Source organism: Scleropages formosus, chromosome 4 (assembly GCF_900964775.1).
Source record: "Scleropages formosus chromosome 4, fSclFor1.1, whole genome shotgun sequence".
NCBI classification, from domain to species: domain Eukaryota; kingdom Metazoa; phylum Chordata; class Actinopteri; order Osteoglossiformes; family Osteoglossidae; genus Scleropages; species Scleropages formosus.
The window spans coordinates 17,745,816-17,761,229 of record NC_041809.1 but is presented as its reverse complement, the minus strand read 5'-3'; the positions used below and the strand labels follow the sequence as shown (position 1 = coordinate 17,761,229).

The following is a 15,414-nucleotide window of genomic DNA, read 5'->3' as shown; positions in this document are numbered from 1 at the left end:
ACAGATGAAGTCTCTCACACACACACACACACACACACACACATTAAAGCGGTATTAACTGTACAGGAGATGAGTGGCATGTGCGCTCAATGGCGACTCGCTTCGGAGGTCAAGGACACTCACTCGTGACCTCGCGTTTGCCCGAGTCGTGGGAGGAGCCTCGTTTGAGTTTGAGCAAAGTCCTTTAACGGTGGAAAATATCCAGCCGGATAAATGGATCGATTCATAAACTCGCTCGTACGCTTGCGAGGCAATAAAAATAGTACTATTATTCATATCGGTGGGTAAGGGCGGCACGGTGGTGCGGTGGGTGGCATAGCCGCCTCGCGGGTCGTGGTTCAAGTGCGGCTCAGTCTGTGTGGAGTTTGCGTGTTCTCCCCCTGTCTGCGTGGGTTTCCTCCGGGTGCTCTGGTTTCCTCCCACAGTCCAAAGACATGCTGTTCAGGTGAATAGGTGGCTCCAAATTGCCCCTAATGTGCAAACGGCTGAGTGTGTGTGTGTGTGTGTGTGTGTGTTTATATGGCTGTCTTGCAGTTGACTGGCGTACCACCCAGCCATACGCCCAGTGCTTCTGGGTTGGACTCTGGACCACTGCAACCCTAAGCAGGTCAGTGGGTTATTGAAAAATGTAACGAAGGCATATTATCAGGTGTATTAGACCTCTTCTTTCAGTGCCACACGTGCGTTTACCTGCAGTCAAAGAAGAGCAGGACAGAGGAAACCGTTCAGCCTGGCTGCGCACACCAGACACTCCCCGCTCACACCGCTGTCCTCCTTCCTCCGCATTCTGTCTCCACACTTCTAACACACTTCTCCTTCCCCTCCGAGACGCTTTCTTAAAAGATTCATGGCTGGCATCAGGCATCTTCCGCAATTTCACCAGCGAGACGCCATTTCCGTAGCGGAGCGCCTGCGTTTCCTGCCTCTCGGATCCACGCGGCCAGGAGGCACGCGAAGGTCTCCTGCGTGAACCCATCTCAGCCCGAACGTGGACCGGACCAGGCACTGCGGTCAGGGTCAGGTTCAGGGTTAGGGTGCGCGTGCAGTCACGAGGAGAGCCCCGCCATACCCCACACGTCCCGACGCCATAACCGACACCGTGTCCGTAAACGCGCTGCAAGGCCTCCTGGGGCACCGAGCCGAAAGGGTACGATCTCTGCCCCGTTTGAGCAGCTCGCACCCACATCGCTGAGCTCCACAATTGCCGCTTGTGCGCCAAATGCACGTTTACTGACTTTCTGCAGAACCACAACCGCCACAATGTTGCAGAGCTCCCGGGAGCAGCACTCCTCGGCGACCCCCCGCCGGAGCAACGCGAGCGGGAACGTCACCGTCGTGCGCTCCTCATGCACGCAAAACAAGGCAACGATGTCATCGGCGGCTTTTGACGAGCGGAACGACGAGGACGATGCATTTCACGTGAACCCCGGTGCTTCCGATACCCATCTTCTGATTTTATTTCGCTCTCAAAAAACGACCGAGGGTCGTTTTCAGCCACATGCTGCCGTTCCCATGGAAACCGGTCCAGACCGCACTTCTTGCACCCATTTCCAAGCAGCGTAGCAGATCTTTTTCTTTCCCCACTGAACCCTGCAGCGCAGGCAACTCGTACCGGAGACGCTGCGGCACGCGTGTAGACGAGCGCGGCATGCAGTGCGTGCGCTGGCGTGTCGCCGGGAACCGACACACACCCCTTACCTGCCTGTGAAACGCCAGCTGGAGTTTGGTGCTCCAGCGAGGAACAGTAAGGTCATCCAGTTCATTTTTCACCAACACACTACATGTTCAAAAATCGTCTTTAAACGTTTCCTTCTGCAGAGGCTATAGAAGTGAGTCCTTGTAAGAGCTTTTTTACATTTATTTAGCAGATGCTTTTCTCCAAAGCAGCTTCCGATTAACTCTATGCAGTGCTATCAGCTCACACCCCTTATTCACCGCGGTGACTTACACTGCTAGATACACTACTTACAAAGGGTCACTCATCCATGCATCAGCAGAATACACTCTCTCTGTCACTCACACTATGGGTGAACCTGAACAGCAGGTCTTTGGACTGCGTGAGGAAACCAGAGCACCCAGAGGAAACCCACGCAGACACGGGGAGAACATGCAAACTCCACACAGACTGAGCATGTATCGAATTTTTAGTTCCATACCACAAAAAAAACTGGCGACTTGTGGCTCATGCAGCACTGAACAGGGGACAGGGACATGCACTAGGGGGTCTGAGGGCCAGGACGCACAGTGCTGTATTACCTGCTGCAGACCGCGACCACGGAAAATCTTTCACGGCTGTGCTTAGGGCACCATCACGAGGCGAGAGGCGGCGCCACCCGGAGCACATTCACTGAACTTCAGGGCAGGGGGAGCTGCGGCCGGCCCTCTCCTGCGGTGCCGCTGGCTGTCCTCCGCGTCCCTTCCGTCCCACGTTCGCGCAGCGAGGTCGAGCTGATGCGGGGCTTCGCGACGACCAAGCCGACTCGGTGAGGTGCGGAACACAACAGATATACGGAAAAGCTGGGGAAGCCATGGGAGACGGCTCGAAACGCACGCCCTCCGGTTGCGCACGTCCCGAAATGACCTTTCCCACCGCAGCTTTATTCACACTGCAAGCTCAGAGGTGGCACAGCTTACTGCAGTGCAACCTATTAGGGTGGAATGCGGGCCAGGCCGGGGGTGACATAAGCTAAACCCTTGCGTATCTGAACGGCGACTTCCCTCACATACGACTTTATTAACCATAATCATAAAAGAGGAGAGGTGTGCGTGACCACCGGTACAGCGTTCACTTTAATTATGCAGTTTCTTATTTAGACTGCAGCCTGGATGCTCTGCAGATGGATTTTATTGCTGCTCTATAATCAGCTCTGCCCGCACTCTACTTTGGCAGATGAAAAAGAGCCATTAAACAGCTCCTGGCTCCTTCTGTGGAGTGATGAAAAAGCGGACGTCGCTGCAAACCTGATGCGTTTTTAAAAGGTGTCAGGGTCATCCGTTCTAAGAAAAACAATAAACACTTTAAATTACATTTTTTCCTTCTTTAGTATGAATGATAGCCAAAAAGTTTGTTATTTCATTAAAGTGACACTTTCTCCAAACAAATTCAGACTGTCAAGTTCATACACCGTACAAAGTTACACATTAGTATTTTTTTTTTATTACATTATTCACATTAGTTATCCATTTATAAAGCTGTACCTTGATCAAGGATGCTACAGTCGGAATCGGGGGCCAAGGTCTTCAATTGCAAGACTTTGGCTCTAACCACTAAGGCATCTGCTGCCCCCAAATCTGTATTAGATAGGAATTTCAAAACTCATATACAAGCCCTTTTCACAACGAAAACACAGCAAAAGGTAAGAAAAAAAATGAGGAAATTACACTATTGGGGAACAAACATCCTTTTGTTTAAGTGACTGTAAACATAGTATATGTTCTGTATTTCTCACGATCCAGCAGTGCTCTTAAGCCTTGCTTCTACACTTTCTCCCCTGCCTTCTTTCACTTTACTTTGTTAAATCACTGCCTATCCCTGGATAAACGGCAGACTGACAGCAGCACAATAGTTAACTTATTATTGCCGTCGTCTAATTGATGTCTTGTTTCCTTGTGGGAAAAAAATGCATGAGATAAAGAGGAAAAAATATTGAGAGTAATAATAAAATGCAATAAAAAACAATGATAAAATTAAATGTGGAATTGTCCATGCGCAGGTACAACACGCAATACAGCAGAGGCACCACGAGATGGCGCTGTTCCCCTTAGAAAGTCAGCTAACAGTAATGCCGCATTATAGTCTTCTTCCAGAGGAAATGCTTTAAAACCTTATTATACTATTACACAGCAGCAGTTGTACAGAACTGAACTAGCTTTACCAGATTAACTGATTTCCACTATTAACGGTCTGTTTTTTCTTGATTTTAGCCACAATTCATGTGCTCGTTTTAAGAAGGGACCTCCGACGGGGATGAAACCTTATGGGAAACTTTGGTTTCTTGTACAGGGGTGCTGTGCTGTGCCCATTAATCCATCTGTACCGCGCGTGCGTGAGTGACATGCCAACAAAACGAAACGATGAGGATCTTCCAGGAGAGGAAGCACCACTGAGAAGCTGTGACAGGACTCCGGTCCAGGACAGCTCTGCCTTCAACGAGGCCCTCGAACCCCAGCGAGCCGCAGCACCGCTGCGAGGAGCAGTGGGCGAGAATCACTTCAGATCCACGTAAGAGACCGGAACCCAAAGAGAACACAAAAAAGGGGGTTCAACACCCACTGAACCATGGGGGGGGGGGGGGGGGGGGGTCTTGCACACAGCTTTTGCACGTTGATCTTTCTCTGGCTGAATAAAACGGCGGCGAAAAGCGTGTCATTTTTTCCCATGAGCTCAGATGCCTCTCTGTCTCTGGTTCATTATGTGCTCACGTGCAAAATCACAGAACTGAAAGAAGCTGTACTTTCATTCTAACATGTTTGCGTGTTATATGCGGGTCGCCTCCGCGGCAGGCGGTGGGCCCATGTCACACGTGAGCCGCAATGCATGCTGGGAACGTCTGTCACGTAGGTTCTGGGCTCCATTCTTCCACACGCAGCACTCAGGACAGATTTGCTCCGGCTCCCGCTTCTGAGTGACAGCCAAGGCACCACAGAGAGACCCAGGCCAGCAGCCAGGGAGCGGAGACAACAGAAACAACAACAACAACAACAACAACAACAACGACGACGACGACGAGTGTCACTGGTGGTCGGGACCCTAGAAACCATCTGAAAACAAACCAGCAGGGCTCACTGTGAGATTTGTTCCCTTCATCACTTTCTGAAGGGCAAGATGTCGAGGAAAGAGGTCGAGTCACGCTCGGTTTGCGTCGGCATGGCGACCGACCTGACACGCGCCACGTGCGCGGCTTCCCGAAAGGCCCAGGATTAGAGCGAGAGCCCAAACAGACCTGCAGGAAGACCAGATTACTCAGAGGCGCAGCTGACAGATGCAGAACTCCTGTACTGTAAGTACCGGGCCTCTCTAATCGCATTTCACGCACGGGTCGAGGAAATATACCTTTCGCTCGGAGACCTGCTATAATTTTCCCGGCAGCCCAGTTTCAGGAACCGCGGCCCCGCACCCCAACCCCCCGCAAACCCCATGGGAGCACCAATTAATTACAGCAGTACAAGTGCTCTTGCAAGATGGGCTCTCGGTGAAACAGGAGAGCCGCAGAATGCCTTCCCTATTAAGGAAGCTGAAATCCAGCCCTGGTAGGAAGCGTTGCCGCCGCCTCCGGGGCGGGACGGCGGGCCGCAGCGCTTTTGGCGAAGACGAGAGGGCGAGGCCTCGTGCGAAAAGGATTGAGACGAACAGGTGAAACGGCGCCGGAACAGAGTAAAACATGGCAGGAACGGACAAGACCCTTATTGTTCCATCGCGCGTACCCTGCGTACACGTAACCACGGTTACGGATGTCGGGACATTAAAAAGCGTCTCGTGTGAAATCCAAAAAGTATGAAATCACCGCTAACACCGGTTCACACTGTTTTGACAGTCGCTGCCAGATGAACTGCATTTATTTCCGTGAACACGAAGCAGGGCAGTTATTTTAGTACCTCAAACCCGAAGCCTTTAGTCCCCGAAACCCATTATGCCAACAAAAGCGTGAAAATTACACGCATAACATTGCTGTCTTCAGGTAAGGCGACCACTAATTTCCTCCGATTCTCTCATTATTCACCGATTCCCACAAGGTATATGGCAATAAAACATCGGACAAACTTCCCTGCACCTGCAGGTCTACAAGCGGATGAACTTCAGCCGTTAGGAATTTACCCTCATTTCCTGCATTTTACAGTATTGTAACAGCAGGTTTTCATTAAATATACATTCCTAAACACTCGTCCGCTGAGCTCTCTCATGTGCTCTTTGAATGGTGCATTCCTGCCACTGCCCTTAATAAAAAATAAAAAAAAAAAAAAAAAAAAAATGAAAATTACACTCCTGCCAGCTGTCATGGACACTATGTTGCTTGAATACTAATGTCAGACCCGGCAAGCAGCGCTCTCCAAGTCCGGCTACTGCGCTCTGGACCACGGCGTTTACATCTCCCTTTACGTTCATTCTAAAATTAAGCAGATGCTTTTCTCCAAAGTGATGCACATCTCAGAGAACAATACACAGAGTTCAGACTTCAACCGAAGGACAGATCTGGATGCAGACACGTGATTCCTGAGTACAGTCGATTTATCTCATACCACGGTATAAACCAGTATCCCTTACACCAATAGCTGGATATAGGGTTTAGTTTTTTTTAAACTAAGTTGACAATGAATGGATGGAAGATAACGTAGTACATGTTTATTGTGCACACAGGAGATCAGGGGACAAGTGAATCTGAAAGGGGTGATTTTTAGATGCTTCCTAAATCTCATACAACCGTTTCCTCATCCTCAGATCCTGCTGAAGGAGGGGGGGGGGGGGGGGGGGGGGGGGAGAAGAAAAAAAAAAAAAAAAACCTTTTTACATCTGAAGGGGTTAAAGAGTGGAGGAGCAGGTCTGCTCCACAGCGATGGGCTTTAGCAGCGTGCTCTGTGCGGGCCAGATTAGACTGCACCTAATGCTGTGTAAGATGATTACATCTATTTCAGGAGGCATTAGTTCTGCAGCATAATTAAAACAATGGTTTATTGACCATTCATTAAAAAAAAAAAAAAAAACCCCACATACACAGATAGCATGTGGACTGTCATGAAATGTAAGACACACACACACACACACACACACACACACACACACACACACACAGTGAATGAAACCGCTTGTCCCAAGTGGGGTCGCAGCAAGCAGAAGCCTAACCCGGCAACACAGGGTGCAAGGCTGGCAGGGGAGCGGACATCCGGGATTGGACACCACTCTGCCGCAAGGCACCCCAAGCGGGACTCGAACCCTAGACCCACCAGAGAGCAGGACCCGGCCAAGCCCGCTGCAGCCCCACGCCCCCTGAAATGTAAGCCATGACCATTAAAAATGCTCAGCACTACACTGCATTAACCCGCAGCTGCACAGAGAGGAGGAAAGACAACTGATTAATAAAATAGATGGCGTGGAAAACAAGACAAACTAAAGCACATTCTCTATATTTACTCATTTCACTGATGCTTTTCTCCAAAGCAGCTTACAATTATTTACCCATTTATACATTTAGATGGGTGATTTTACTGGAGCAATTCAGGGTAAGTACCTTGCACAAGGGTGCTACAGTTGGAGGTGGGCTTCAAACCCGTGACCTTTGGATTCCGAGGCAGCAGCTCTAGGCACTACGCTATCAGCTGGCCCACTTTCTACAAAGTTTACCAGTCGTGGGCAGGTAACTAAGTGGTAAAGCCACAGGGATATGGAGTACAGTCTGTGATGAGCTGCACAGTTGTGCAGTACTGTCACCTGTAGAATGTCGACACCTGAAGTGACGATAAATGCCCCGATCAGCCATCGCTGCCCTCAGGAACACAGTACTATTGCCAGACCCTTTCAATCCTTCTCATTTCTATAGCCAAATACAGTTCTTGGCCCATACTTCAGCATCAGGGAATCTAGATTAATTCTGGAACCCACAAAATCCATAGAGAATACTCTGAAAACTATCTACGCATCCTAAGGTCATGGGTTCGAATCCCAACTACTGCTTTAGTACCTTTGAGCAAGGTACTCGCACTAAACTACACCAGTAAAATGACCCAGCTGCATAAATGGGTGTTTGTAAGTACTGTAGCTTAACATTGGAAGTTGCTTTGAAGAAAAGAGTGATATAAATGAATAAATGTAAATAAATGTCAGTGCAATTCAATTTTTCTACTTCCGTTTCCCTGGATGTATCATCTATCTATTTGGACACTGGTCACCTTTCCAAGTGGTTACGCTCCTGACTACACAGCATGTGGCCCAGCGAGTGCTGCCGCTCAACATGTAACGCGCGCGCACACACACACACACACACACACACACACACACACACACACACACACACACACACAAGATTAGTGTGTCCGCACGATTTGATGGCTCTAGACCAGTAACTGCTGCTGGCTTATATATTAGCACACATCCTGGTACGCACGTCTTAAAACCCTATGTTTTCATGACAAGGGTATTAATATACACAATATGACATTTTCATAGTACAATACTATAGTAAAACAGTTGCGTGGACATTTCATCAGCTAGATTCACCTCTCAGTGCTGTGGTTTGACACCTGCAGTTGGAACCTACGCCCAGGTGGGGATGACGGTGACAGTGCCACACATGACCGTTCACCCAAGCAAGCAGAGCCATGTTTTTCACTCTGTTCAGCAATGCTTACTCCTCCAGGTAAGACAGGTGCGCCGCACCTCTCGCGCACGTGCCCTTGTGCACAGGTGCCGATGAGACGCATCCTCCCTGATCTGCCGTGTCTGCTTTCTTTTGCACGCACACCTGACATCCCGACGACTCATCGGGCCACGAATTTGACGCAGAACACAACACCTGGCACCCCAGGGAGGGGAACTCCCACTGCGGGAAACAGCTGCGTAGGCAGCTCAAGGGCAGGTCCTCAGCACCTCTCGCTGGATGCCCAGAACCTTAGCTTTGAGAAGCGCTGATGGACCTTCAGACCCGAAATGTGCCCACCCTGCCCACTGGACACCCCATGTAACCCGTAACAGATCAGCAGGTACATACCCCCACACAGAGGAGATGCTGAGCTTCCCTCAAGAACTCTCATCCCTGAGGCTTTTGCTTCTCTAACGGAGAAATGGAAATGCAAGCTCTGCTAGTGTTTACTTTACACCAGCTGCTGGAAAGAGACCAGCACGACTCCACTCCGCAGCTCGGCCCACATGGTCCCTGTGTTTTGGGAAGTGTGTATTCCTCAGCCAGACCATCCTCTAAGACTCAAAGCCACTCCAAGGGAAGAGCTTGTTGTGGAGCTCCAGCACACCAAGACCCGCCTGCTTTCGTACTACTTACACACCAGGACACCAGCATCAGGGTGTGTCTTGTTCCGCCGTAGCAGGTGTACTTATGGGTGTTCATTTGTTCATTACCCATAATGCCAAAGTAATTAAACGGAAATTAATAACCAGGAATTAAACGTGGCACTAAAGGCCCAGAAGTAAAGAATGCCCTGCTGGCTCACTAGGAAGTATAACCCAGGCTAAGGCATCCATCTCCTTCCTCATGTTTCTTCCAAACTGTCTTCCTAAGAAGTCTCCATTAAAGTTGCACCAGCTGCACCCTGGTGCTCGATTCCCTTTTTCCTAGATGTGGCTGTTACCCAGGGAGATGGGATGGTGCTCTACACCACTGCCTATTTCTGATGGTTTTGTCACTAACCTCCCAAGGTAGAAAACACCTTTCCTTGAGGGGATCCCAAGAATGGGTGTGTGTGCACTGCAAAAAGCAGCCATGTGGTCCAGCGCGCACACACACCATCTACGACCATACCGCTGTAAACTTTCTCAGTCTGAAAACAGCTACTTCCTCCTTACAGGCTCTCATGATGGCTCCACAGGTGTTGAGGACATGAGAGACCTTCCAAGGCTGGTGGAGACACCTCACTGAAGAGTACTTCCAGTTCTGGCCAACGGGCCACGGGACTCCCTGAAGTCTGACCGGGTCATCTGGCTTCCCATTTGACAGCTAACTCAAATTGGTTGAGGGGGAGGGGGGTCTGGATCACAAGGAAAACATCATCCACATGAGCAACTTAATGTTGATCTGCAAAGCAGAAATTTCAGTTGGGACTTTACTCACTGGTGGGTAATCTGGAAGATACGAGCAGCGATCCGCTATCGGTCAGCCAACAATCCCACACGTCAAGTTGCGGATTCCTCACGCAAGCTGCTCCTCCTTCACAAAACTTGAGTCGTACGTGTTGAATTCTCCTTCGCTCGAATGTGTACAACTAATGAAGTGATCCCGTGAAACGGCACCTTCCAGCAGGGACCCTAAACAGCTCTTTAACGCAAGGTACGCGCCCTACAACAGCAGCTTCAGGGCCCCCAGCAAGGGTTTCCTGCCGTTATTTGACGGCACGAGCGCTTCGCCATCCCGTCTTCATGAGATTACACTGCATCGGGGTCACGAGCCCCATAAAAAGATGAGCATTGTGATACGGGAGAAAATTCCCATCCGACATCTGCTGCAGCATTACTCATCTTTCAAAGAGCGTGTAGGGGAGATTAAAAATATAATCCCCCAATTAAAATCTTTTCTAAGGGCTGGAAACTAAGCCTCTAAGTATATCTAAATGCGAGTTAGGCATTTTGGTATGGGAAATTTCTCCAAACTAAATGTTCATTTTGGTGCAGGCCAGGCTGCTCAGGACTTGCCCGCACCGAAATAAGACTCAACACAGAAGCTCTCTTGGCAACGCGGCCGAGGCGAAGGTGGCTCCCGGAGTACCTGACGCAGTGCTGAGGTTAAGGTTCGAACATGACCGCGATGACAGAATATATTTGGGGAACGAGGATCGCTGCTTCGCGATAACCACCCATCCCAGTTCCTTCATACTAGATTTTAGCCTTTTTTTGTTTCACTTTCAAATTGTTTAAATTGGCTCTGCTTGCTTTGGAGCAGTTGTGCTCAGGAAAACGTTAAAGGAATCTGGCAAGCGCTAAATGAACGGCCTCATTACCGAAATATGCAGAGATCCGTCTCGTTTGTTCTCAACGACGGATTTAACGGTACCTACAATTTATACAGAATTCAAATTGCTCATTTTCAAACTGGGAAAAAATACTCCAAACCTTCTATTATTTTTGGAATTTATAATATTCATAATTTATGCATCTCATGTAAATGCATATGATTCATATATTTCAGCCGTGGACACGTAGTTCCGTGTAACACCATCAGACAACCGAACGCGTAACGTGAAGCGCTGCGTTCGGTCAACAAATATTTTTACAAGAGATAGCAGCCAACGTAAAATGCATTATTGTCAATTGTCGCACTTTGCCTCAGCCGAAGGCAGTTGTGTTCACCATCCCATTTCCGGGTGCAACACACTAAAGGAGGTAATCCAGAACGGCATTAACCTAAATAAAAAGATTTAGTGCTTCCTGAGAGACATGAAACAAAGACTGCAGAAATGCGACACGACCCAAAATACATAATGGTATGGCAACCTGTACATACAAAATAATACATATACATGTATTAACAATACATGAAGAACACGGGGGGGAATCACAGCAAATAATTCCACTTCACCTATAATTTCCATACTGAATACAGCAGTAGGGAAGTACTGTAGAGTATTACAAAAACAGAAAAAAAAAAAAAACACTATCAGAATTTGATTTAAAAAAAAAAATCTGAGAATTGCAAGAAACCTTTTTTTTGTAAACAGGTTTTCCAAGTTTTAACAGACACAGGCTGATCTTCTAATTCATGTATTTGCAGGTCATCGCATCAGTTAATTTAGGAACCCGGAGACAATGGATGAAATAAAAGCTGCGAAAGAATGGAGCACTAATGATTGGATGATAGAAGGAAAAAAAAAAAAAAACGGAAAATATGTTTCCCTCAACACAAGTTTCAGAGTTGGATCACTTTTTTCCACAGCAATTTTTCACCATGTCCCACACTATTATTTGTCAAAATATACTCACACTTGTGAAGAGTACATTAATATTTACATTTATTCATTTAGCAGATGCTTCAGCTGAGTCCCCACAACATCATGTGTAAATTATTCCACTTTAATGACGAATTCATACTGAGATTTAGAATAAGTAGTATTATAACCCGTATTTCAAAATGCCTCAAAGGGGAAACACTGCCTGTTACTATTTTTGAACTGCTCATTACTATGCAGTTTTATATACTGCTTGTGGACATTATATTTTGAGAAAGCTTAATGCAAAATGAATGAAGTTCCCTGAAATTGCTTGACTTTGGCCTGGAGTTTCTGACTTGGGACAGACTGATGTGTGTCCAAAACACACCACTTGCTGACACACAGCATAATCTAACTTTGTACATAATTATATGGTAATTCCGAAAGTCTAAAAGAGAAAACTGACATGGCAAGCAGAATTTTTCTTTCACGGATCACATTTCAATTTCAGAATTATTCAGGACCTACTCATGGCATCCCCAGATACATTTACCCTGCGGAAACCGTTAACAATTCACACCAACGTCCTGTTAAAGTGCACAAGCCCAGCATCATTCGTCAGACTAAACTTAGCACCTCCCGGGCACAAATCCAGGTCCTCACCCACTGCAAACATCTGTCGTCTACATGTCAATAAACCACAAACGTGGAGTTCACGATGGGGGGAAAAAAAAAAAAAAAATTGCTTGAAAGTTGAAACGCGTTTCTGTATCTTTAAATAAAATGACCGCTGATGCACTAGAACAGGGCAGAAGAAAAATGAAGAATTAAGAATTTGAAAAACAAAAACAACCAATCGATCAAAAAGAAATAAAATATAATTCAGGTAAATGTGATGGTTTAAATTAATGTATTAGCGTGTCCATCTAAATGGCAGATACAACACATAACATAAACCGCATGTGTCCATATCATAAATTGATTGCCTTATTTATGAACCACTGTAACAGGGAAGATGGGGGGGGGGAAAACACAGGGACAGAATGTGCTTTAAAAGCAAGTCCAACAAACAATCAGAACAACTGCTAAAACTGCAGAATTTTAAAAATAGCATGAAGAGGAAAAGCCAGGCACCTGCACAAAGCGGAAGCTGAAGGTCGGGTGTTGCTCTGGATGAGAGCGAGCGCTACCGTCCATCTAGACGGCATCGCTCCGCTAACGCCACCCGAGTACACTTCAAATCTCCAGGTAAATGCAAACATCACTTACTATCCATCAGGCAGCCTGCACGAGAGTACACACGCTTTCTCAGAGCACACACCTCCTACTAATGGTGAAATGATTAGATTCAGCATAACTTCATCACAGATCTCAAATGTGCAGCCGGCATTACTTCGCATGACACTTCTACTCGTATAGCCGGTGCTTCTCTCCAAAGTAACTCGGCGCATTAAAGTACCTACAACGATTTGCCCGTCTCTACATCCGGGTGTCATTTACTGGAGCAATTCAGGGTAAGAACCTTGCAGCAGGTGGCGGGGTTCAAACCCGTGAGCTTCGAGGCCAAAGGCAGCCACTCCAACCGCTACGCCACCTGCCGTTACCCAACAAATATCTGCAATGCATGATGCCAACCTTACACGCATCTCTGGCATGCGGGAGCCTGATAACGCCCACCCCCCACCTGGACTTAGAGCCACACCCAACAACACTTGTGAGAGAGAAACGAACGCAAGGTGTGGATTTGGGACAGTCGAGAAGCGCTTTGAAAATAGAGCCGGGAGCGAGACTGGGGCGAGATTAACTGTTGGATAGCCGTGCTTTTGGAGGTGATGCGATACGGTATGTACACCGTACCGCTCAAACAGCGAATCGCATTTGAATCTGTACACTGCAATGAACTGATTCCGGGATAGGCCCCGTACCTCCGCGACCCTGACAAGGACAAGCGGTTGGCAAATTGAGTTTATGTTAAGATTTGTGGGCTACCGGTAAACACTTGACAGTTTGTGGGTTTTTAATAAGTGTAAAGCCACTTCCATTTGCTCAGTTACTTGAGGATTAATTTACAATTACTGGAAAGAGAGAAATATTTTTTGCAGATGCACCTCCTGCCATTCACTGCACACCCCTTCATACTACAGCATCATACACAACACAGCATCGAAGAACAGGGAGGCACATAAAGGGAATAAAACATAAGGACGGATGTTCTCCATACATAGCTTGAAACATGCATAAAGGGATAATTAATAAGAATCAAGGTGAGGAAATGCAACAATCCCAGACCTCTTTTCTCAGAGACAAAAGGCTATTTCCAGAGCATTGTGATCTACAAACATTGAGAATTATGACAGGTAGATATGCAACATCCTTATCGCGATTTGGCAATTCAGACAGTTAAAAATAACATACGTCTGGATCTGACGCTGGATATTTCAGCAGCTCCGGCCACCCTTCCGCCTGCCAGTGCCACCTACCTAGCAGTGCTTGGAAAAGGCTGCTTCTGAAGATTCCCATAACTCTGAGAATGGCAGTTTTTAGCTGTTGCTCCTCGGGCCTTTTCAGTTTGGAGCAGTATTCTTCTAAGAGGCCTAAGGCCCGAGCTGTATCTGCGGAAAAGTCAGGAAAATACAGACTTTAACAAGCAGTTGCAGAGTCACCGTGCGCCTATGAAAATTAATTACATAAATAAGGGGAGGGAGGGGAGGGTAAAAAAGTTTGGGGTGAATTATTTTAAAGCTCTTTATTTAGTCTCCACTTTAGCTTGCAACACTCAGCATTTCAGCCAATATGACCATTTGAGAATATGACTGTTATTTATACTTGGAAAGTAGAATTTAAAAAAAAAAAAAAAGTTGCAGCCATAAATGCAGCAATGGAGCTGGTCTATTTATGCTGCTGCGATGGCATAAATTTAGCAGTGATTTCCACTGATCATCAGAGAGGCACTGTCGCCTGTGTGGAGCAAAGAACTATCGAGTGGATCAAGTGTCTGCCGGGCACAGAAGTCAGGGGGAGGATGTCACTCAGTGACAGGGAGGCGTACGAGGGGGGTCTCCAGTGAGCTCCGCCAGCGCTCAGCCCAACAAAGCCACCCTGTTCTGCGCTCCATTGCAGTTAAAACAATGTAAAAATCACAGAAAATGCAAAAATCATTTGTTACTGACCACTCCGTCAACTCAATACAAGTAAGATACATTTTCACTGCTGCAATGCTAATACATGATTAAATTGATTAAAATGCTTACGGCTGTCACCAAAGTTCCCCTTTCATTAAACGCAACACTCCTGATCTGTCAAAGGTTACAAGTCTTACCTAAAAGGGCTACATAGAATGTACCTCAAAAGCACTTTGTCTTTTAATATTTACCTACAACATAATATTCAATCCAGTAGGAAATTTTCCACATATTTCTGCAAAGTAAGAAGTAAGTTAATTTACCACAAAGCAATTTGTTAATAATAGTCAGATGCTCATATTTCACAATTCACTCAAGTCTGACAAGAAAGCGACACCCAAGGTGACTTTCTAGACATCTTCACACAAATCCGTTTGCCATCTTATTTCTACTGGAAAACAGTAATAAACTGAGCGCAGCAACATCTTCGCCAGTCTTGCGTACAAGATAACTAAGCCGCCAAACGTTTCAGAGCGTTGGATGGTGACAGCAGTGGGATGACAGCAATACACAAGCGAACGACATGCATGTGTCACTCATGACTGCAGCGTCCATCTACACCGTACGTGCATCAAGAAAGTCGAGCAGAGCTGAGGTGTGCGGTCAGGAGGAAGGTGGACGCTCTTTGAGTCGTTCCCCCCGGCTGAGG

General features: G+C 47.1%; 1 protein-coding gene across 2 annotated transcripts in view; it reads right to left on the bottom strand.

Annotated features, from left to right (window-relative positions):
• The window catches only part of dlg2 (discs, large homolog 2 (Drosophila)), a 238,858-nt gene that overhangs the window by 223,345 nt on the left and 99 nt on the right, over positions 1-15,414 (bottom strand). For both annotated transcript variants that reach the window (XM_018755316.2, XM_018755317.2), the window contains exon 2: positions 14,064-14,195. In XM_018755316.2, coding sequence (XP_018610832.1) covers positions 14,064-14,195 — 132 coding nt within the window. The remainder of the gene's footprint in view (positions 1-14,063; positions 14,196-15,414) is intronic.